Here is a 24,282-nt window from a genome sequence, read left to right as displayed (position 1 = left end):
ATTCATTCCTTTGCGTTTTAGGTCTTATCTACCCAGTGAGATGATAACTTTTCCTAGGACAGGAATTTGTTGAATAGTCCTTTGACTCTTCAATAACACCTAACTCGCGTGCAGCTGGTAATACATTTTACTGACTGCCTCAGATAACATTCAACAGGTAATTCCTAATAAAAATTCTTGGGAGGAGGAAAAGAAAAGTGTCTACCAGAAACCTAAACAGCAGCACTGTTTTAAAATCAAGGACAAGAGTAGGATGTCTGTTATCACTGCTGCTATTCATTGGTGTTGAGGAGGTCCTAACTGATGCACTGGGAAAAAATGGAGTCGTGGAAAGGAAGAACTAAGACGTATTTGCATATGAAATTACAGACAAACTAAAAGGCCCAAGAGAATCAACTAAAATTTTGTTGGAAGAAACATGAGAATTCAGCAAGATGGCTAGATATATATAAAATCAAGAGATCAACATGTAAACCTCAATGACTTTCCTATGTTCCATAAATAATTAATCAAAAGATGGAAGAATTATCCCATTTACAATTATCAATAAAAAGGCATAAAGTACCTAGGAATAAACTTAGCAAAGAATGGGTAAGACCTATGAGATGAAAACACTAAAGCTCTTCTGAAGGACATTAAGAAGAAACGAATACGTGATGTGAGACACTATTTTCCGAGAATAGTGTAAAGATGTCAGTTCCCTTCAAATTAACCTACAAATTCGGGGCAATCCCATTCAAATCCCAAGACAGTTTTTCAAACAAAAACTGGCCAGCTGACATTTGGTAGAGAAAATGTGCAAGCATAGCTACAAAATGGATGAAGAAGAAGATCACAGAGCAGACGTTAAAATACGTTCTTACAGAGCAACTGCAGTTAAGTATGTAGCGTGATACTGATACAGGAAAAGAAAACCAGGTTGATAGAATAGAGTCCAGATAACACTAGTATTTTGGATCCATGAAGAAAGAATGAACCATTCAATAAAAGATTTTAAAGTAACTGGATCTTTATGCAAGGGAAAAAAGTTAGATCCCCTACCTCGACCGTACCAAAACACCAGACAGATTCCATACAGATTAAAAATAAATAAATCACAACAAATATTATAAGAGTACAGAAGAAAATATCAGAGACTATTTTTATACCATGAGGCGAAAAGGCCTTGTTAACGAGGCCCATGTCCCATAAGCCATGAGGCAGATATGGTGACGGACTGTCCACACCCCCTGTTCATCGTAGTCCTTGCCCCCTTGATCCCCTGGATTGTTTGTCCTCTTCCTGTTGATTTATAAAACTCTCTTCATATGAAATATATTAATCCTTTCAAAGGCTTTCACTGAATTTCAATGTTTCAAATATTTGTCAGTGTTTTTATCGTGAAGGAGACGGAACAGTGGGATAGGAGCACAGGCTGACTGCAGGCACAGCTGGGTTCTGCTTTGGGTTTTGCCACAGGGGCCTTAAGCTGATCCCCTTCTATGTAGGAAAGAAGGATGGTGATATCATCCTCACAGGACTGTGGGGATTAAATCAGATGTCTGGTTTATTCCAAGCAGAAATCAGACAAGACGATCAAATCTATCAAATGTTTCTGCATGTGGTATCAGGTCACAAAGCTTTTTCTCACCACAAGATTATAAAAGTATTGATTCTGTTTTCTTCTAGCACTTTGATGGGTTCCTGTTTCTCTTTTGTTACATGTACTGAAATATGTTTTTTTAAGGTGAGAAATAGGGATCTGTTGTTATTTTCCTCCCAAATAATTAAGCAGTTGTTCTATTACCATTTATTTATTTTCTTCCACTGATTTGAATACTAAAAGGTAACATTTCAATGTTTATTTATTTATTTTTGAGAGCGACAGAGAGAGAGAGTAAGAGTGAGAGAGGGGCAAAGAGAGAGAGACACACACACAGAATCCAGAGCAGGCTCCAGGTTCTGAGCTGTCAGCACAGAGCCCAACACAGGGCTCGAACTCCTGAACCATGAAATTATGACCTGAGCCAAAGTAGGACGCTTAACCAACTGAGCCACCCAGGCGCCTCTAAAAGGTAACATTTTAAAAGTCCTCGTCACCCACGGATCTGTCTATTGCTGGACTCTGTAGGCTACTTCACATAAATATTACGTTGCATTATTCCTCATTGTGAAATTGACACAATGCCTCATCTCTTCCTTTGAACATCATTATTGTCCACTACAGGAAAAAAACTGCATGGTCTCTGACCTCAAAAAGTGTATCATCTAAGTAGGGAGAGGAAATAATGAAACCACATAAAAAAATATAAACACAAGGTTAAACCACATAGGAATTTAAAACAGCAATAGGAGTTTATAGAACTTCCCAAAAGCAAAAGGCTGCAGGCCACCTCAAGATGCAGAGTACTGACTGGACAATGGCCAATGATTTCTCTTCCCAGAGGTCATGGTAAGTTGACCCCACGCTAGTTCCTAGGCTCTTAGGCTGAGAAATCAGACTCTGATCTCATCAAGAGAGAACGCACTTCTTTCTGCATGGAGGCAATATCACCTTACCAATGTCACAGGATTGATCAAAATCAGAATGTCAGGTCATGACTTGACAATAAGGAAAACATCCATTCCACAGATAGGGCATCTGTGTCCACATGATTGGGCATCACCTCCTGTGGAGACAGGCCTCTGTGGCACACTGAAGTATAATCAGAAGGCTATTTGGTGAGAAGAGAAGTGGAAGAAAAGTAATTAGCTGAATCCAGTGTTTCATGGAAAGGACGGAGGTAGCTAGATCCATCCATCTGCCCCGCGGGCACAGCCCGGCTGGTGGGCCTGACTCTCATCTGCTGCCTGAGGTGCCATCTCTACTCTTAGGCAAGGCTAGGTGGGCACTGCCCATGTTGGTCTCTTCCTCACCATTTCTATGCTTTTACTACTGACCAACCCTCCAGAAGACAGACATGTTTCTCCTTAGCAGTTAATACATCCAGTCAGGTTTTACTCAAATCTGATAGACCAGGAAGCCTTACATATCTCTGCTCTGATCCATGACCTTGATATTTCTCTCTTGAGGAGCTGCCTTTTAACAAACTGTTTAGCATATTTTTGTTATCAGGGGAGGGGAATGCGTCACTGTAGACCCTAAGAAATGGTGACAATCTCACAGAAGGACTAGGTCCAGGAGTATTACAGTATTCGGGGAAGGCTTTGTGAAGAAAGATGAACTCGAGTTGGCTTTTGAAGGCTCACGGGACTTCCACCAGCAGAGTGAAATAAAGGAATTTCAAGTGGGCAAAGTCACCAACAAAAGTAGGAATGGGCATGGTCTGACTAGGGGATGGTGAGGGGCTGTTTTGGCTGAAATGGAGGGTTGCCATGACAGATGGCAATATATATATATCTATATATATATAGATAGATAGATAGATAGATATAGATATAGATATATAATAAGCATATGTATATTTGAATAAATATATTGAATATATATTCAATTCATACATAATTGAATAAAAGGTAAACAGGCAAGCTCCAGGAATAGGCAACTGTAATTATGACACGCTCTGAGTAGCCTGATGCAGGATTTTAGCTGCAGGGTTTTAACTGAACCTGTTTACACAATGCCTTGCGAAGTGGGGGAGAGAGCTGTAGGCACATCTAATTAATCAACAAGATGACACTTTTATCTCTAAGCCATGCCCTTTCTTCCAAGATGACTGATAGCTCCATGAAGGTGAAGACTATTTCTCTCTCATCATTTTAGCCAACGAGGAAAGAAATCAGTGGTAGTAGGAGGATGACTGGTGAGTGCATCGAATCGACATCATTTTTTTGAGTTGAAGAAATTTTACTATCATGTCAACTGTGGCCTTCTTAGACCTAATGTCTCAGAACAAGCTAATGGCTTGTTATCTTGGTTACAATCCACAGATGTCTCCCGGCAGTGGGGTTCCTTTTAAAATCCCTGGAATATACTTTGCAATAAAAGGACAAAGCATATCTCAGTCCTCCAGACTGAAGAGGGATATCAAGTCGTGATAGGTGGGAAAGTGGCTTTGATTTTCAGTTTGTGGGTTCTGAATCTATTATAAAGAAGGAATATAGTCTGGGAATCTGAACTAATTGTTGTCCTTACCTCAATGAGACAGAACACTATGATCAAAATCATCACTACTACAGTCACAGATATTGCCAAGATGAGTTTGTTGTTATAGCCATAGCCTGGAACTTCTTTTGTGAGCTAAAAAAAAGGGAAAGAACAATTTTTTTAGAAAACAGAGATAGGATGAAAGTTAACTATTCTTTAACGACTCTAAAACCCCATTCTTTCCGATGAATCGCTTATAGGTTCTTAAGGAATATACCAAATCTAATGTGATATGTAATCTTAATCATTAGCATTTTCTTCAAGACTTGATGTATCTTGTATGTTAGGTCCTCTTTTTGTCTCCTCTGGGAACAGCGGCACTGTTTCCTAAATGAGCAAAGTGGCAGATCACTGCCTTAGCCAAAATTATGTGGCCAAGACAAGACCCGGACTAGGAGCCCCTGGTCCTTGTGCTTGGGTCCATGTCCTAAACCACCTAAATGTCGAGACCCCACATTTGGGGATTTATCCTCACCTCCCTTGACTCCTGCCCTCTCTGTTCACTCTGGACTTCTGTGCTCTCATTGATATAATTCTCATTTTTCCATTGGTCCGTATCCCACTCTGCCTTGGACACCTTTACTTCTTGCTGCTCGCTGAGAAGCTTCATCAGGAGGCCTGTTCTGGAGATGAGCTTGGCACAGGCCAGCTGCACCTGGGTCTCAGAGCAGTCCATTTTCAAAGTCCGGATAACATGAGAAATGAGCCTTCTCACGTCATTGCTGGGGATGAGGGACTGTAGCTGCTGGTTTAACTGAATTTCAAACAGATCACCTGGGGACGAGAGCTTTGACACAGTGAAGCCTGTGGCTTTTGGGGGCAAGCCAGTGCCCGCATTGTGGTATTCCCGTTGTGTATCATTGGTTTGTTTAATGGTCGGCATAGAGTTGTCTGCAGTAACAGTAGAATTAGCAGTGGAAAGATTCTTACGGTCTGTGAATTCAGGGAGGGTTTGTTCTGGCACAGTAGTGTTTCCTGTAGAAATATTTTCTTCAGAAACATTTTGGGCAGTAGTGTTCTCTACAGTAGTGTTTTCTCTGTAAGTTCCTGAAGGAGCAAATAATTCTGGAAAAGGATTTTTCTGAGGACTCAGTTCTCCCGGAGATGAAAAATCCTCTCGTGAAGGGGAATTTATGAGGCTCCTGACTGCAGAGGATGGAGGCCTCTTTGCAAGCAGCTGTCTATTACTGAGTGAACTTTCCTTTCTGGACTTTCGATTCAGTTTGGCCTTGGGTGTTCTGTGGACCACACGGGAGCGACTTTTATGAAAGCGGTGTGTCTTTCTGGGGAGTGAGGCTGGTCTGAAAGCCTTCATATTTCTAACTCTAGCATTTGCATCTTCTAAAACAAAAATGGTGTACGTTAAGTCTTTTGATTCTTTTTTCACGTCAGGTGGGGATTTTGGAGCGGGGGTGGCAGAAGGCCTGCCCAAAGAGTATTGCTTCAGGAAAGAAGAGACCGCTGCCTTGTGCTCATCTACGAACGAAGGCTCTGTATTGAAGGAGCTTCCCACTAATTTGCTGGGCCTGTGCGCCACGGGAAGCTCCCCTGGGGATGGTCTCCTGAGCCTTCTTTCCTTGGGAGCGGGGGTGGCAGAAGGCCTGTCCAAAAAGTATTGCTTCATGAGAGAAGAGACCGCTGCCTTGTGCTCATCTATGAACGAAGGCTCTGTATTGAAGGAGCTTCCCACTGATTTGCTGGGCCTGTGCGCCACGGGAAGCTCCCCCGGGGATGGTGTCCTGAGCCTTCTTTCCTTGGCCATGTTCTCCACAGATGGCTGGGCGCTCTGTTTCCTCTGGATGTTCTGACGTCTCAGTTCTTTTAAGTGCCTTTTCCGTATGCCCTTTGGGCCCTTGATGACCTTGTTCACTCTCAGGAACTTTTTCCCCACACTCTCAACCTCGTCTAGGCTCTTCTCCTGCGGTTGGGCAGTTTCCAATTTCTTTGGAAAGATTTGACGTTTAAACTTGGGACCTAAAAGGCTGGAATGTATAAGCATGGCCATTTTTTCTTTCTTTTTCACGTCATCAATTTTTTCCTGAATTTCTGCATCTACCAAATTTTCCAGAAAGTAGAGTTTTCTCAGTTTATTCTTGTAAGTTGAATTGTTGGATCCAGGTTTAAGAGAAGGGTCCCCTGTGTCGTTCATCGAGTGACCCACGGGCTTGTCTCCCTCTTGCACATTTGAAAACAGAAGTTTAATGAACGGTAACAGCGTCGATTCTACGTCTTCTAGATTGCCCTCCGAGAAATAAGGCAATATGTAATTCAGTGCACTAATGACATCACTTTCGTCATTGAAGTCTAGCTGCTCGTTCATAAAGGCTGACAAACTGACACGATCTATGTCTGAGGACGCCTTCTCTGGCTCAATAGTCAGCTCCGTGCTGGCGCTCTTCTTTCGAGCTGTCAATACCTTCATGAATGATCCCTCTGCCTTCCTTAGGTATACTTCCTGATCTGTCGAAGAAGAAGAAGAGATGAGTTCTGATAATGGAAGACTGACAGCACAGCTCTTTGTCAATGCACAGTCATACGTCCCAGTCAAGCAAATTAAGAATCAGCAAATACTCGAGCGCCATTTAGAGAGGAGACGAACTCAAACTTGGACCCACGATTGGCAACAACAAAAGGACAAAAAGATGTGTTTTGAAAAAGTAGCTATTTCCTCAGAACATTCCACAGTGTGAATAAGTATATTTAGAGTTATTCCATTGGTCCCTAAGGGCCGATTGCCCAGGCCTCAAGAAAAGCCAAGGCCGGAAGATACTCGGCTAAACTGTGTGCAGCTCTAGTGCGACTCCTGGCATTCACATACCCCACCCTGTCCTGCTTCGGGGGCAGAGGGAGCGCGAGTCTTCCTCCTTCTACGTCTTCAGTGGGCTTGAGTTCTTGCTACCATCACATATGCACGGGACAACACCCGTCACCAGCAGGCCCTCATCTGGACACGCCCTCTCCGCCCACCCACCAATTCCTTCGCTTGGTCCCTGCTCCCATATATCGCACCTCCCGTAACATAAGCTCTAGACAGAAAAAACTAAACACAAGACCCGCTAAGTCCACCCTGGTTCTTTGCTTAAATTTGGGCAGAGATGTGGGGTATAGGTTAAGAGATTTTCCAGCTATGAGAGAGATGCCACTGTGGGGCATTCAAAAAAATCAACGGAATGATACTTGAGGTTTTAAAATGCAGAAGGGATAAAGAAACTTTGGTCAAATGCCTACTTTGCTTTCATTTCCTTTCATTTCCAGATTTCTAGCTTTACTGAGAGAACCATCCAGAGCTTCCAACTACATGAAGGTCAAGCGTACAGCTTGTGTACACTGAACAGCACTGTGCAGCTGGGTTTTTCCAGAAGAATTAAAAGTATTTTTAGTGGTGCTGGTGAGAATCGGAGGAGGAGGTGATAAAGGTCACGAGAGAGGAGGAGCAGCGGGCTGGCGGAGCGCCCAAAACGGGAGAGGAGACTCGAGTGCTAGGCTAAGGCACCTCTGATCTCATTTTTCCTCGCCTGTCAAAGGAGATAAAAAAAAAAAATGCCTATTCTGCCCACCTCTAAGGGAGAAGGGAGTAAGATAATTGGTAAAACATTGTTTTGGAAAACAAGCAACACCACTTATAGAAGTAGCAAAGTGTAATTTATGCTGTGCCCTAGACCATTGACAGGGACCCATATTCAAGCTATCCAGGTGCAAAAGCACATTTTGGAAGTCACCAAGTTAGTGCCAATAAAACCTAAGAACAGAAAAATACCTAAAAGCACCTGTGTTTTGGATAGAAAAGCTTAAGATTCAGAACAAGAGTTGGACAGCCCAAGAATAGAAGAGCCCTCTCATCTGTTAGAACGGTTGGGTAGCAGCTTCTGGTTAGGGCACAGAAACACAGAGGCTCCAAATAAAACTTTTTCAGAAATCAGCATCACTTGTACTCTTACACACTTATAAAAACAACAAAATAAACAAAAAGGTATCTCCACCTGTCCTATAAGACAAAGGGCACCTGAGACCTAACGCACGTAAAATCAGCTTATAAGCTGTGATGTACTATGTGAACAGGTTTTCATTTGGGGGTGGGTAGTTGACTTAATAATGTAACTGAGAATCTGACTTTTCACAAAGGAATAGTTCTTAGAAATTTAGGGATCTGAACTCTGAATGAGTAAAAATAATGCAATGACATCATTAGTTTAAAAATTTACCATTGTTAGGGTGCCTGGGTGGCCCAGTCAGTTAAGCATCCGACTTTGGCTCAGGTCATGATATCACAGTTCAGCCCCGCATGGGGCTTGCTGCTGTCAGTGTAGAGCCTGCTTCGGATTCTCTGTCCCCCTCACTCACTCTCTGCCCCCTCCCAGCTCACGCACGTGCATGCTCTCTCTCTCAAAAATGAATAAACATTAAAAAAAATTATCATTGTTGATTAAAAATAAAAGTTAAACCACAAATAAAATAAAAATTTACAAATTTATCATCAGGCAATTAGGACTTACCACAACGTGTGCCATTTGTCAGACATGCACTGTCACAATGTAGCTTGACTGTCTTACAGACAACCTCAATAGTATTTTTAAATTGGCAGAGACAGCAGGCCATACGGCTAGGTAAAATCCTATAAATGGAAACACAGACAATTAAATTAGTGGTAAAGGAGTTACTCGAGCAGGTAGAAGAGGCGGGCCAAAGTCATCACAGGGCTGTGCAAAAAGGAATTCTTGAGGCACATGGCCTGGATGGTTGGGTAGGGACCAGTTGGCCAACTGCTGCTCTTGAATATTATAAATACACAGATAGAAGGACAGAGGTGCCCAACGGAAAGGTAAGGATGACATGGGGTATGGTACCCTTAGAATGAGATAGAGATTAGAACTGGGTGACACTGATCAGTAGTTTAATACACAGGTAACTCCTTCCAAGCCAAAAGTCTCACTTCGGGTTGAGAGCACACAGAAAGAGGGTAGACTTCTAAGAGTTTGAATAAATCTGAAATATGGCCCATACTGAGGATAAAAAGCAATCAACTTTGGCTCAGGTCATAATCTCGTGGTTCATGGGTTTGAGCCCCACATCAGGCTCTGTGCTGAGAGCTCGGAGTCTGGAACCTGCTTCAGATTTAACTTCCTCTCTCTCTACCCCTTCCCTGATCACTCTCTGTGTCTTAAAAATAAACAAATGTTAAATTTTTTTTTTAAAAAAGCAATCAATCAAAAACTAATCCATAATCTACACAAATGCTACAATTAGCAGACAAGGGCATTTAAAAAAGTTATTATAACAGTATTTCATATATGGAAAAAACCCCATGCCTCTCCTTAACTCAATGAATTGTGCAACAACTTCAAGTGGCCTAATATATGTATACTTAGAGTCCACGAAGGAGAGGAGATATAAAAAAAATTTGAAAAACTAATAGCCCCCACATTTCCAAATAAGTAAACCCTATAAACTCACAAATCCAGCAAGGTCAATGAAATCTGAGCACAACATGGATTAAACTACATGTTTAGTTTAATCCATTAAACACGGATAAAACTACACCACGGCACATGATAATCAAACTGGTCAAAGCCAGCGATAAAGAGCAAATCTTAAAAGCAGCCAAAGGAACAAAACCACACATGACACACAGAGCAACAAAGATATAACAATGACAACATATTTCTTGTTGGAAATAATGTAAGCCAGAACTCGGTGGGGCAACATCTTTCAAGCAGTGAAAAGGAGAGGGGGACCAAATAGCTATCAAGCTAGAATTCTATACCCAAATCTTTCAAAAATAAAAGCAAGACAGACTATCTGAGACATACAAGAGCTGGAAGAATTCATCATTAGCAGGCTTACACTGTAGAAATGCCAAAGGAAGTATTTTTTTAAATGTTTATTTGAGAGACAGAGAGAGAGGGCACGTGCAGTATGCGTGTGCAAGGGGGAAAGAGCACTGAGGAGACAGAGAATCCCAAGCAAAGCCCAACGCGGGACTTGAGCTCACAAACTGTGAGATTATGACCTGAGCCAAAATCAAGAGTTGGATGCTTAACTGACTGAGCCACCCAGGTGCCCCTAAAGAAAGTATTTTTAAGCAGAAGGAAAAGGATAGCAGACGGAAATGTGGATCCACACAAAGGAATGAAGAACATTAGAACTGGTAACTATATAGGTTATGATTTCACTTCACTATATGTATGTATATCATTTCACTATATGATTTCACTTATATGTAGAATCTCAGAAAAAAACAAACAAACAAGGGGTGCCTGGATGGGCTAAGTCGATGAAGCATCCTACTCTTGATTTCGGCTCAGGATCTCAGGGTCGTGAGATCGAGCCCTGTGTCAGGCTCCACACTCAGCATGGATTAGATTAAGATTCTCTTAAGATTCTCTCTCTCTCTCTCTCTCTCTCTCTCTCTCTCTCTCTCTCTCTGCCCCTCTCCCCAACTTGTACACTCTGACTCTAAAATTAAAAAAAAAATACACCAAAAACCATAAGATACCTAGGAATAAACCTAATCAAAGAGGTAAAAGATCTGTATGCTGAAAACAATAGAACGCTTATGAAAATAAATTGAAGAAGACAGAAAGAAATGGAAAAACATCCCATGCTCAAGGATTGGAAGAACAAATATTGTTAAAATGTCTATACTACTCAAAGCAAACTACACATTCAATTCAATCCCTATCAAACACCAGTATTTTTCACAGAGCGAGAACAAACAATTCTAAAAGTTGTATGGAACAAGAAAAGACCCCGAATTATAATGTTGGGAAAAAACAAACAAACAAAGCTGGAGGCATCATGATTCTGGACTTCAAACTGTATTACAAAGCTGGAATCATCAAGACAGTGTGGTACTGCACAAAAACAGACACATAGATCAATAGAATAGAATAGAGAACCGAGAAATGGAGCCACAAATATATGGTCAACTAATCTTCGATAAAGCAGAATATCCAGTGGAAAAAAGATAGTCTTCGCAATAAATGGTGTTGGGAAAACTGGACCGTAACGTGCAGAAGAATGAAACTAAACCACTTTTTTACACCATACACAAAAATAAATTCAAAATGGATGAAAGACCTAAATGTGAGACGGGAAACCATCAAAATCCTAGAGGAGAACACAGGCAGAAACCTCTTTGATCTCAGCTAAAGCAACTTCTTACTAGAGACATGTCTCCAGAGGCAAGGGAAACAAAAGTACAAATGAACTACTGAGGAGTGCCTGGGTGGCTTAGCGGGTTGAATGCCTGACTCTTGGTGTTGGCTCAGGTCGTGATCTCAGGGTCGTGGATTGAATCCCGCATCAGGATTCTCTCTCCACTTGAGATTCTCTCTCTCCCTCTCTCTCTGCTCCCCCCCATGCATACATGTATGTGTGTGTCCATGTTCTTAATTAATTAATTAATTAATAGGGGCACCTGGGTGGCTCAGTTGGTTAAGTATCTCACTTGGCTCAGATCATGATCTTACAGTTCGTGAGTCTGAGCCCCGTGTCAGGCTCTGTGCTGACAGCTTGGAGCCTGGAGCCTGCTTCAGATTCTGTGTCTCCCTCTCTCTCTCTGCCCCTCCCCTGCTTGCACTCTGTCTCTCTCTCTCAAAAATAAACATAAACAAACAAACAAACAACATTTTTTTTAATGAATTATTGGGACCTCATCAAGATAAAAACCTTCTGGGGCACCTGGGTGTCTCAGTCGGTTAAGCTTCTGACTTCAGCTCAGGTCATAATCTCACGGTTTGTGAGCTCGAGTTCCGCATCGACTCTCTGTTGACAGTGCGGAGCCTGCTCAGATCCTCTGTCTCCCTCACTCTCTGCCCCTACCCCACTCTTGTGCTCTCTCTCTCAAAAATAAACATCCATGAAAAAAAGATAAAAAGCTGTACAGCAAAGGAAACAATCAACAAAATTAAAAGGCAACTGATGAAATGGGAGAACATATTTGCAAATGACATAATCTGATAAAGGGCTAGTATCCAAAATATATAAAGGACTCAACACCCAAAAAATCAAATACATAATCCAGTTAAGAAAAGGGCAGAAGACATGAATAGACAGTTTTTCAAAGAAGACATCCGGAAGGCTAACAGACACATGAAAAGATGCTCAATATCACTCATCATCAAGGAAATACAAATCAAAATCACAATGAGATACCACCTCACATGTGTCAGAATGGCTAAAATTAATAACTCAGGAAACAACAGATGTGGAGAAAGGGGAACCCTTCTGCGCTGCTGGTGGGAATGCAAACTGCTGTAGCCACTCTGGAAAACAGTATGGAGGTTTTTAAAAAGTTAAAAATAGAACTACCCTACAACCCAGCAATTGTACTACTAGGCATTTAACCAAAGGATACAAAAATGCTGATTTGAAGGGGCATGTGCACCCAATGTTTATAGCAGCACTATCAACAATAGCCAAAGTATGGAAAGAGCCCAAATGTCCATTGATGGATGAATGGATGAAAGATGTGGTATATATATACAATGGAGTATTACTTGGCAATCAAAAAGAATGAAATCTTGCCGTTTGCAACTACATGGATGGAACTGGAGGGTATTACGCTAAGTGAAATTAGTCAGTGAAAGACAAAAATCCTATCACTTCACTCATATGATGACTTTAAGAGACAAAACAGATGAACATAGGGAAGGGAAACAAAAATAATGTAAGAACAGGGAGGGGGACAAAACAGAAGAGCCTCATAAATATGGAAAACAAACTGAGGGTTACTGGAGGGGTTGTGGGAGGGGGGATGGGCTAAATGGGTAAGGGGCACTAAGGACTCTACTCCTGAAATCATTGTTGCACTATATGCTAACTAATTTGGATGCAAATTTTAAAAAATAAAAAATAAAACAAGGTAAAAAATAAACAAAAAATAAACAAAAAACCAAATGAATGAATAAACAACAACAACAAAGAGAAAACACTTGTAAATACGGAGAACAAACTGGGGATATGGACAAAATGAGTGAAAAGGGTTAAGAGGTACCAACTTGCAGTTATAAAATAAATAAGTCACCAGATGAAAAGTACAGCATAGGGAATATAGTCAATAATACTGTAATATACTTATTGTGGTGAGCATTTCATAATGTATATAATTGATCACTGTGTTGTGAGCATTTCATAATGTATATAAAAGATCACTGTGTTGTACACCTGAAACTAATTTAATATTACATGATCTATATATACTTCAATAAAAGAGATAATTGAGGGGCACCCAGGTGGCTCAGTCAGTTAAGCATCTGACTTCAGCTCAGGTCATGATCTCATAGTCTGTGATTTCAGGCCCCACATCAGGCTCTGTGTCTACAGCTCAGAGCCTGGAGCCTGCTTCAGATTCTGTGTCTCCCTCTCTCTCTGCCCCTCCCCCACTTGCACTCTGTCTCTCTCAAAAATACAAAAATAAAAAAAGATAACTGACTATTTAAACAAAAAAAATAATATGGTGTGCTAAAAGTAAAATGTATGAAAACAATAGCACAAAGGTCAGGAGGGGAACAATGGAAGTACACTATTTATTGTAAGGTTCTTATACTATTCATGAAATCATATAATATCATTTGAAGATAGACTGTGATAAGTTAAACATGAACACTACAAACCATTAAACAGCTACTAAAATAACAAAACCTGAGTTGTAACTATTTATCCCCCCACCAAAAAATAATAAAACGTACTAAATCAACCCAAGAGCAGGAAGAAGAAGAAAAAGAAAAAGAAAAGAAACAAAGAACAGATGGGATACATAGAAAAGAGTAGACAGTAGCTTTAAATGTAAGCATATAAATAATTACATTAAATATAAATGGTATAATCACCTAATTAAAAGATAGAGTTGTCATACTGGATAAAAAAGCAAAAGCCAACTATATGCTGTCTATAAGATTCATCTTCAATACAAAGATATAAGTAGGTTAAAAATATGGAAGAAATTATGCTTTGCTAACACTAATCAAACGAAACCTTGAGTGGCTATATTTACTATAGGACAAAGTCAATTTCAAAGCAAAGATATTACCAGGGATAAATGAGGTTATTCCATTGTGATAGAAATGTCAACTATTAGAAAAGACATAACTTAAGAATTTATGTGTCTGATAATAGAACTTCCAAATATATTAAGGAGAATAGGAAAGAGAGACACATAAGCACTCAATTATAGTTGGAGATTTCAATATCCCTCTCTCAATAATTGACAGAAAAAATATATAGAAAATGAGTAATGATACATCAGACTTGAAAAATACTACCAACCTACTTGACCTAGTTGACATTTATAGAATACTCCACACCAAATCAGCAGACTACATATTTTCTTTCAAGTGGACACATAATATTTATCAAAATAGGCCATATTCTCATCTATTACCAGAATTCATTGGCTATAAAACAAGCCTCAATAAATTTAAAAGGATTTCAGTCATCCAACATATTGTTCTGTGACCACAATGGAATTAAATAACAAATTAACAGATCTGTAAAATCTCCAAATATTTAGAAACTAACCAACACACTCCTAAGTAACCCTATTGGTCAAATAAGTCAAAATGGATATTAGAAACTATTTTGTACCAACTGAAACTGAAAACACAACATGTCAACATGTGGGATGTTGCTCATATAGTATTCATCTTCCCCAGTGTCCACTTTTAAGAAACTAGAAAAAGAAAAGGAAATTCATCACTGAGTAAGGAGAGAAAATGGAATGATAAAGATCAAAGCAGAAATTTTTGAAAAGGAAAACAAAAATAGAGAAGTCACTGTAATGAAAAGGCACTTTTTAGAGAAGATAAGTAAAACTGATAAACTTCTGGCCAGATTTATCAAGAAAAGACAAGAGAAGACACAAATTATCAATATCAAAAATGAGAGGAATGACATCACTACAATTCTACAGATACTAAAAGGATAATAAGGGATTATTATAAAATACTTTATGTCAATAACTTCAAGATGAAATAGATTCCCTGAAAGACATGAACTACTCAAAAAAATAAAGTATGTAATTTAAGTAGCACTATTACAAAAATAAAATCTGTAGTTTAACACTTTCTCACAAAGAAAGCTTCAAGCCCACATGGCTTCACTGGTGAATTCTAGCAAACATTTAAGGAAAAAATAATGCCAATTCTGCACAAACTGTACTAGAGAATTGAAGAGAGGGGAATACTTCCCAACTCAATTTTAAGGCCAACATTCACCTTATGAAAAATAGATAAAGACATTAGAAGAAAGGATAGATAGAAGATCTCATATACTGCTGGCTGGAATGCAAAATGGTACATCCACTTTAGAAAACAGGTAAGCAGTTTCTTAAAAAGTTAAATATACACTCAGCATATGATGTAGCAATCCTGCCATTAGGTATTTTACCACCTGCCCCCCTCCCCCAATGAAAACATATGCTCACACGAAGACCTGCATGTAAGTGTTTTAAGCAACTTTATTCATAAAGGCCAAAAAGCTAGAAACAACTCAAATGCCCATTAACTGATGAATGCATAAACAAACTGGTATATCCTCACAACTGCAATACTACTCGGCAATAAAAAGGAAATGAACTACTGACATGTGCAAAAACATGGATGAGTCTCTGGGGTGCCTGGGTGGCTCAGTCAGATAAGTGACCGACTTTGGCTCAGGCCATGATCTCATGTTCCGCAGGTTCATGCCCTGTATTGGGCTCTGTGCTGACAGAGCCTGGAGCCTGCTTCGGGTTCTGTGTCTCTCTCTCTCTCTCTGCCCCTCTCCTGCTTATGCTCTCTGTTTCTCAAAAATAAATAAACGTTAAAAAAGTTAAAAAAAAAACAAACATGGATGAATCTCAAAAGGATTATGCTGAAAGGAACCAATCACAGAAGACTGCATACTGTATGATTTCATTTATTTATTTTTTTTAATGTTCATTTATTTTTGAGAGAGAGAGAGAGATGGAGTGCAAATGGGGAAGGGGTAGAGAGACAGGGAGACACAGAATCTGAAGCAGGCTCCAGGCTCTGAGCTGTCAGGACAGAGTCCGATGCAGGGCTTGAACTCACAGACCGCGAGATCATGACCTGAGCTGAAGTCGGACGCTTAACTGCCTGAGCCACCCAGGTGCCCCTTGTATGATTTCATTTATAAGACACTGTAGAAAAGGCAAAACTATAGGGACAAAAATTAGGTTGGTGGTTGCCAGGGCTGGTGGTGAGAAAAGGGGATTGGCTGCAAAGGCACATAGGGGCCTTTTGGGGTGACAGAAATGTTCTACGTCTCAAATGTGGTGGTGGTTACATAACTACACGTTTGTCAAAACTCATCAAACTGTATGCTTAAAAAGAGTAAATTTTATACCTCAATAAATCTGACTTAAGAAAACAATAAAACAAATCTAAGTAAACAACTAAGTGAAAATACACATAAGAAAAATCAACTTACAGTGTTTCCAATTCAACGGTCATCATGAGGATGCTCTCAACTGTTGTAAGTGACACCTGTGTTGATCCCATGTCTCTGAAGGAGAAAGCCCAAACATGCGTGATTTGAACCCAAGGATAAAAATTCTGTACCTAAAAAGATACTTAGCAACATGTGATTACTTCAATTCTGGCTTCTTTGTCAAGTCAGCTCAAGAGTTTTCTTGCTATGGACAATAATTTCAGAAAGCTCCCAATGAAGACATTTTATGTGCATCATCAAATTAATCACCTTGGTGCTCAACAGTACAATCCTTTTTACTCTTATCCTCATTTTCATTCTCAGTTGCATCCACCTCTCTTGATTAGTCTTTTTTTCTTTTAATATACACCTTACTCCACTTTCCACTTTGAGATAAATGGTATTTCTACCTACATCTACAAGTCCCATGTCTGTTATGTGTTCTTCAATACTACTCCTTCCTCTGCAGGCTATCTTGCCCATATACGTTTTTTCTTTGCTAATAATGCTTATTTCAATAACCCAGTTAAAATTTAAATTACGACTTTTTAACCAAAACGCAAAATACTTAATCTTTTGATGACAACAAAAAAGATCAGAAATCATCTCATGAGCCATGAGATTGTTGCAATACTTACAAATATTTTAATGCTGGCAACTTAAAAAGATAGGAATCTTCAACAGTTGACAGAGGGTTACGACTGATAATTCTGAAAAATGCAATGGAATTAAAATTATCTGCATTTCCAGTAATGACTACCATGAAAGTTTATGTTCATTTTGGGGGTATGGAACTGGAAGGTGAAAACTAATCATTTTCTGCCTTTGCCTATAAATCACCCTTAGATTCTGTAAAGCACTCTTCCTTTGGGAACTACCCAGCTCTCTGGACGATAAAGTGGAGAACAGAAAGAGGAAAAAAAAAAATTTTTTTTTTACGTGGACAGCAAAGCAAAGATATGCCAAAGAACTTTTTGGGCTGAAAATCCTAGAAGTGACTATGCTGGTAGGAAGCCCAGGCTCTGTAGGAAATACTGTTTCTAGTGTCCTCTGTAATTCTAGGTGCTTTTCCTTTATCTCTAGAAATGTAAAAAATTCCACAGTTTAAAACACCCGGTTAAAGACAAAAATAGGACCAATTCCTCAGTTTGGGGGCCAAAGACAAAGGGATTAATCTAAGAGGAAATGGTGAAAGCTATACCCCCACCATGTGTATTCTCCTATGACAGCCTTTGTTAGGTGGCATATGATCCCGTTTCCTTATCCATCTCCTGGACTGCCAGCTCCTTGAGGGCAGGGACCATACTCTATTGTCATTTTTGTCCCTGTGCCTGACAGAGTGCTTGTTATTTACTAGTTACTTAGTGAAGGCTTGTTGAATAAATAACTTTTTGTCACTGCTTGACACAAGTTTTTATTCCAAAATGCCAAGTAGATTTTCTTCTCAGTTCTTTACAGCAAAAATAAAGTGAAGGAAACAGGAAGAAAGAAAAGAAAATCTGCCTTTAGGTTGACTCTGCTCAAGAATCATCACTGTACTTTTGCAAAATTATAAGGATAATCATCACAACCAATACTATTGAGCCATAGGGCATCTGTGATCAGCATTTCACATTTAAACCTCACAATAACCTTATGTGATAGATACATCATTACCCCATTTTACAAGTGAGGAAACTGAAGTACAGAGAGGTTGTATAATTTGTCCCAGTTTGTCAAGCCAGTCAAGAAGCAGAGCTGGAATCTGAACTCAGTTCTGACTCCAAAGCCTGTATTTAACTTGTATGAAAAAAAAAGGGGGTTTAAAATAGCCGTTACCTTAAACTTAACTTTGAGAGCATTAAATATAGAAACACTTTGCTGAACTTCATCTCTCCATCTGGGAGAGCTTCTCTAAGAATTACATTTTCTATTTTTATTCCTTTCCTCTAATCATCTCCCATGATTAAGTATTTAATTAGCCTGTGATCATTGAGACTTTAGAGATTTCATTTTTTATTTTTGTATTCTATTTTTTGAGAGAGAGAGTACAAGAGTATGAGTGAAGGAGAGGCAGAGGAAGAGAGAGAGAGAGAATCCCAAGCAGGCTCCATGCCCAGTGCAGAGCCTGACATGGGGCTTGATCCCATGACCGCAAGATCATGACCTGAGCCGAAATCAAGAGTCAGGCAGTTAACTGAGCCACCCAGGTGCCCTGAGACTTTAGACATTTTAAAGCCCTGTTACAGGTGAATCAGTGAAAATGAGAAAGGAAGGACGTCTGAAAATTCATCCTTCCGTAAAAGCAACAACAACAACAAAAAACTAGCAAAAATGGTCAAAATCAACTTTCTCAGAACTTTGGAAATTTTAACCAATGGGCTTGCAGCAACCCGGAGAGCATTTATTAAAGAAAAAATTACTAATTTCTATGAGAACAGTGAGCTCTGTTGTTTTAACTTGTCCTCAACCTCTGCTCTCCATCGTGATGGTAGCCTTAAAAATTGCCCACATCCCAGGGGAACAGAATGGAGCTCAAGTTCCTTAAAGCCTCATTCCCAAGGAACAAACTGTCATTGTTTTACCTGTCTAGTGGGGTCCCTAAAAAACTTCACTTGAAAGCCTTGCCCTTGACCTCACTGAGAACTGCACAGTGCTAAAATAGCCTCTTCCCAAGGGGCATTTTTTGAAAACAATTATAGATAAATGTTTTAATCTGGCAGCTATGTGAGGCAATTGATAACAAGACAAAAAATAGCCTAAACAAAAAGCCTAAAAGGAAAAAGCTGAGAAATGAGATGTCCATAGGGACTTTGAAATGCTCCAACATCTTCCTGGGTAACTAGAAGACCACAAGACATATTCCTGGGAATGTAGAAAAAAAACCTTAGCACTAATAAATGAGTTCAGCAAGGTTACAGGACACAAGATCAATATGTAAAAATTAGCTTTATTTCTATACATCAGCAATGACTATTCCAAAAATAAAATTAGAAAAACAATTCCATGTATAACAGTACTCAAAAGAACAAAATACTTAGGAAAACATTTAACCAAAGAAGTGCAAGAATCACACTAAAAACCACAAAACGTTGTTGAAAGAAATTAAAGAAGATTGAAATAAGTGTAAAGATATGCCATGTTCACGGATCAGAAGAAAATATTGTTAAAATGGCACTATACCCCAAATTGAACTGTGGTTTCAGTATAATCCCTATCCAAACCCCAACTGACTTCTTTCCAAAAATTGGCAAGCTAATTCTAAAATCTGTATGTCAATTCAAGGGACCGAGAATAGCCAAAATGATCTTTTTAAAAAAAAAAAAAAAGTTTATCTATTCATTTTGAGAGACAGCGAGCATACACACCCGTGCAGAAGAGCAAACATGAGCGAGTGTGAGTGGGGAAAAGTGTGAGCAGGGGAGGGGCAGAGGGAGAAGGAGAGGGAGCATCCCAAGCAGGCTCCATGCTGTCAGTGCAGATTGCAACACGGGGTTCCATCTCACAAACCATGAGGTCATGACCTGAGCTGAAATCAAGAGCCGGCCACTTAACCAACTGAGCTACCCGGGTGCTCCAAAACGATTTTGACACAGAACAACAAAATGGGAAGACTCACACGCCCTGGTTTCAAAACCTACTTCAAAACTACAGTAATCACGGTGTGGTACTGGCAAAAGAACAGACATGTAAGTTGATGGAACAGAACTGACAGTCCAGGAACAAATCCTCACATTTATGGCCCACTGATTTTCAACAAGGGTGCCAACACCATTCAACGTGGGAAGACTAGTCTTTTCAAATGATGCTGGGACAACCGTATATCCCCATACAAAATAATGTAGTTGGATTCCTACACTTCACACCATATATAAATATTAACTCAAAATGAGTCAAAGACCTAGAAGGAAGAGCTCAAGCTATAAAACTCTCAGGAGAGAAATCTTTATGACCTTGGATTTAGGCGACGGTTTCTTAGACATGACACAAAAAGCACAACAAACCAAAGGAAAAATAGATAAACTGGACTTTATTTAAAAATAAAAAAACAACCCAAAACTATCATATGTCTGATACAAGTCTAGTATCCAGAACATCCAGAATATATAAAGAACTCTTAAAACTCAGTGAAAAGACAAATAATCAAATGTTTAAATGGGTAAAGGATTTGAAGAGACATTTCGCCAAAGAAAATACATGAATGGCCAATAAGCACATGAAAAGATGCTCAATGTCTTAGGTCATTAGGGAAATATAAATCAAAGCTACAATGAGATACTACTCTACACTCACTAAGATGGCTATGATCGAACAGAGAGACAATGATAAGTGGTAGCAAGATTTGGGGAAACCAGAATCTTCATACATTGGTGGGAATGTAAAATGGTGTAGTCACTGTGGAAAACAGTTCGGCAGTTCCTCAAAAGGGTTAAATATAGAGTTACTACATGACCCAGCAATTCCACTCTTAGGTATGTACCCAAGAGAATTAAAAACATATGACCACACAAAAACTTGTACATGAATACTCATAGCAGCATTATTCACAATAGCCAAAAAGTCAAAATAATCCAAATGTCCAATAACTCACGAATGGATGAACAAAATGTGACTGGAGCACCTGGGTGGCTCAGTCGGTTAAGCATCTGACTTTGGCTCCGGTCGTCATCTCACAGTTCATGAGTTCGAGCTCTACATCAGGCTCTGTGGTTTTGGATCCTCTGTCCCCCTCTCTCTCTGCCGCTTCCCCGCTTGTGTGTGCGCTCTCTTTCAAAAATAAATAAACATTAAAAAAAGGAATGAAGTACTGAAACATGCTACAACCGGATAAATCTTGAAGCCAACAAGCCATGTGAAAGAAACTAGACACACATTTCTATGAAATGTCCAGAATAGGCAAATCCATAGGGGCAGAAGGTAAATTAGTTGTTGCCAGGGGCCTGGGAGGAGGGGGGAATGGGGAGTAAAGGCTGATGGGTATGGTATTTCTTTCGAGGGGGGCAATGACAATGTTCTGGAATTAGCAGTGATTATTGTCTATCAAAGTATACCATTGGACTATATACTTTATAATGTTGCATATTCTATTATGCGGACTATATCTCAATTTGAAGAAAAAAAAAAAGAACCATGTTGTGATAAATAGAGAACCAGTTGCCAGAAGATCAAACATGTTAGTAGGTGGAGAAAAGGGGAGCGAAGATTCAAACTCTTCCACAACGGAGGTCAGAGGGAGTTAGCGGTGCGGCTGGGAGCCATGCATTTTTGTTCTTGCCTTGGAAACTCCCCTATTCTTCCTATTCCAGCCCCTTCTTCTACGTTTTTTCAGGCCCATTAACATGTCGGGTTTGTGTAACACTAGTTAATATCCAGTCAGACGATGTTATGAAGAGAAAGAACGTGAGTGTCACATGTCTGGTTAAACACAGTTCCTCAACCTTGAGGCTCCGAATGTCCTTTGGCTTTGAAAAAATAAAAATGGCATTAATACCTACAAGCTTACTGGCGGGCTCTGTGCAAGTAACCTCTTCCACGTGTGTGTCTTCCCCTGCCCACTTCTCCCCCCCCCGCCCCGCCCCCCTGGCTCCCTATTAAGAAAGACTATGAAGAATTATGCAGCCAAAACAATTTAGTAGTTTGTTATCCTTCCCCCAACTATCTCAGTGCTCTACCCCCACTGTCCCCCCCTCTTTCCTGGTAGCTCACCCATGGCCTTATACCCATCGGCTCGGTGCTTCCTCTTACCCAGGCAGCCCTCCTGCTGAGATGAATGCCCTGTGTTTATCTGTAGTGAAAACAAAATACAGGCCACTCCAAGTTATCCTATCTCCTCCTGTCTTTAGTGCCGCCTTCTCTTCATGGAGCTATTGTGCCTGAGCCAAGGGGAGAATGAGAACTGACCCGACAGGTTACATCTGCTGGACCGACAGCAATTGTCTTTCCACAGACTGCGATACGCACGAACGGTGGACGCTGCACTAGACATCATCTCCATTTCCGTTCAATTCCCTCATTTTACAGATAAAACGTGTGCTGACTCAGTCTATTGGCTTTTGGATATTCGTGGGCTTATCTTTATGGGAGTAAAACATAACAACAGTTATCCTCAAAGACTGTCTCATAATCAAAGTTGAAGAAATACTGTTCTAGATATTTTTTTGTTTTTTAAAAAACTCTATCTTATTTGAAGAGGAAAACTCAAGTATTTTTGCAAAAGCTTTCCGTTGCAGAGCAACGGGACAGACTAAAGGTAGCTCACAAAATAAGGGAACATTTCTTACGTGTTATTTTTTTTTTCTCCAAATTCTTCTACAGAGGTCCAGACAGATGGGCTACGTTTCCTTTCTATTAACTGAGGAGACAGAGAAGACTTGAGGACTGAAGCTTGTCACCACTGTCCTGAATGTCCTGAAATCCTAACAGCTTTGGCTGAAAAAATGTCCAAAGCAGGCAGTGAAAATACATTTCAAATAGGACAGACTCCAAACTCTCTATGCTGGAATCCCAAGGCATGGAGGGAAAACTGGCTCCTTGGAGGAAAGCAGTTGAAGAAATAAGTAGAGTGATCTAGACCCTATTCCAGTATGTTTGAAGTACTTGGGGATAGAATAACCCCTTTCCTTTATTCATCTACATAGGTCCATGAGCCATGAGAACATGACTCCCCATGCGAAGCTCCTCAATACAAGACATCTAACGGCATCACGTAGATCCTCTCTCAGGGGTTGGGCGGGGGGAGGGGCGAAGCCTAAAGAATCTGAAATGGTGAGCCCATGTTTTAATTCAAGTTCTGAGAACAGCCTTGAAGAGGAGTTTCTGGCAGTGAGGAACAGCCCAAGAAGCAAGGGCCCCGGAATCAGGCAGACCTAGGTCTGAATTCTGGCTGTCACTTCCTGGTGAAGGGACTTAAGTAACGAACGTCTCCGAGTCTTTTTAGCAGCATTTACCTCATAAGGCAATTTGAGGATTAAAGGAAAGAGCATGTGCAAAGCACCTAGCATAAGGCTGGGCACAGAGTGGGTGCCTAGCAGTGACGATGTGATATTTGCACCAGGCGGTGAGCAGGAAGCCTGGGGATGCCCATAGGTGGCATGGCCAGGAGCTCCCGAAGCATAGGGAAAAGGAGCTCCCTGCTCGAAAGGTCCTATTCCAGTGAGAAGCTGACTCCAAGGGACGACGCCCAAAAGGCCGGTTGTCATTCAGGTCCTACCTAGTGCCAGGGAATGCGGAATTGTATTACTCGCGAAGCTTCTTAAGTGGTTCTGTCACTTATTGACAGTGTGAACCTAGGCAAGTCACCCGATGTCTCTGAGTTTCAACTTCCTCATCCCCGAAATGAGGATGATACTACCTGTATCACAAGAGTTGCTGGAAAAACGAAAATGAAGTGCCGTGTGAGGGGCCACGTCCGGAGCATTTCCCACGTGCCAGGCTCTATTCTAAGAGTTTAAGACACACTGTCTTACTTGCAGCACAAGCGAAAGGTCTCAGCGTAGTGCCGGGGCGCAGTAAATACCTAACAGAGGTAGGTATTAAAGAAATGATATGGGGCAGAGGAGCAACTACCATGCTTCCCAGAGAAAGAAGATGCCTTGGCATATACGTGGGAAGAATCAGAGGCAGCTGGGAGAAGAAAAGTAACAGTTGGGTATGACTATCGCAAAGCTTCTGAACTACCACACACGGAAAATAATAAAAGTTACCCTAAATCACCCCAAAAGGACAGCCCTGAGTTGTCATCTTCATCC

General features: G+C 40.4%; 1 protein-coding gene across 7 annotated transcripts in view; it reads right to left on the bottom strand.

The window, feature by feature from the left end:
- LOC144615375 (uncharacterized) overlaps nucleotides 1-24,282 on the bottom strand; it is a 48,015-nt gene that overhangs the window by 2,238 nt on the left and 21,495 nt on the right. For 6 of the 7 annotated variants that reach the window (XM_078442308.1, XM_078442311.1, XM_078442309.1 and 3 more), the window contains 5 exons: nucleotides 17,194-17,265; nucleotides 16,556-16,630; nucleotides 8,620-8,738; nucleotides 4,602-6,586; nucleotides 4,115-4,219 (listed from right to left, as the gene is read on the bottom strand). In XM_078442308.1, coding sequence (XP_078298434.1) covers nucleotides 4,115-4,219; nucleotides 4,602-6,586; nucleotides 8,620-8,738; nucleotides 16,556-16,630; nucleotides 17,194-17,265 — 2,356 coding nt within the window. The remainder of the gene's footprint in view (nucleotides 1-4,114; nucleotides 4,220-4,601; nucleotides 6,587-8,619; nucleotides 8,739-16,555; nucleotides 16,631-17,193; nucleotides 17,266-24,282) is intronic. The other variant, XM_078442314.1, reaches the window with a different exon arrangement.

The sequence above is a fragment of the Panthera onca genome (assembly GCF_046562875.1).
Source record: "Panthera onca isolate mPanOnc1 chromosome E1 unlocalized genomic scaffold, mPanOnc1 haplotype 2 h2.Chr16_ul_15, whole genome shotgun sequence".
NCBI classification, from domain to species: domain Eukaryota; kingdom Metazoa; phylum Chordata; class Mammalia; order Carnivora; family Felidae; genus Panthera; species Panthera onca.
Note: the sequence above shows the minus strand (reverse complement) of the source record. Positions and strands in the feature narration are given on the sequence as shown.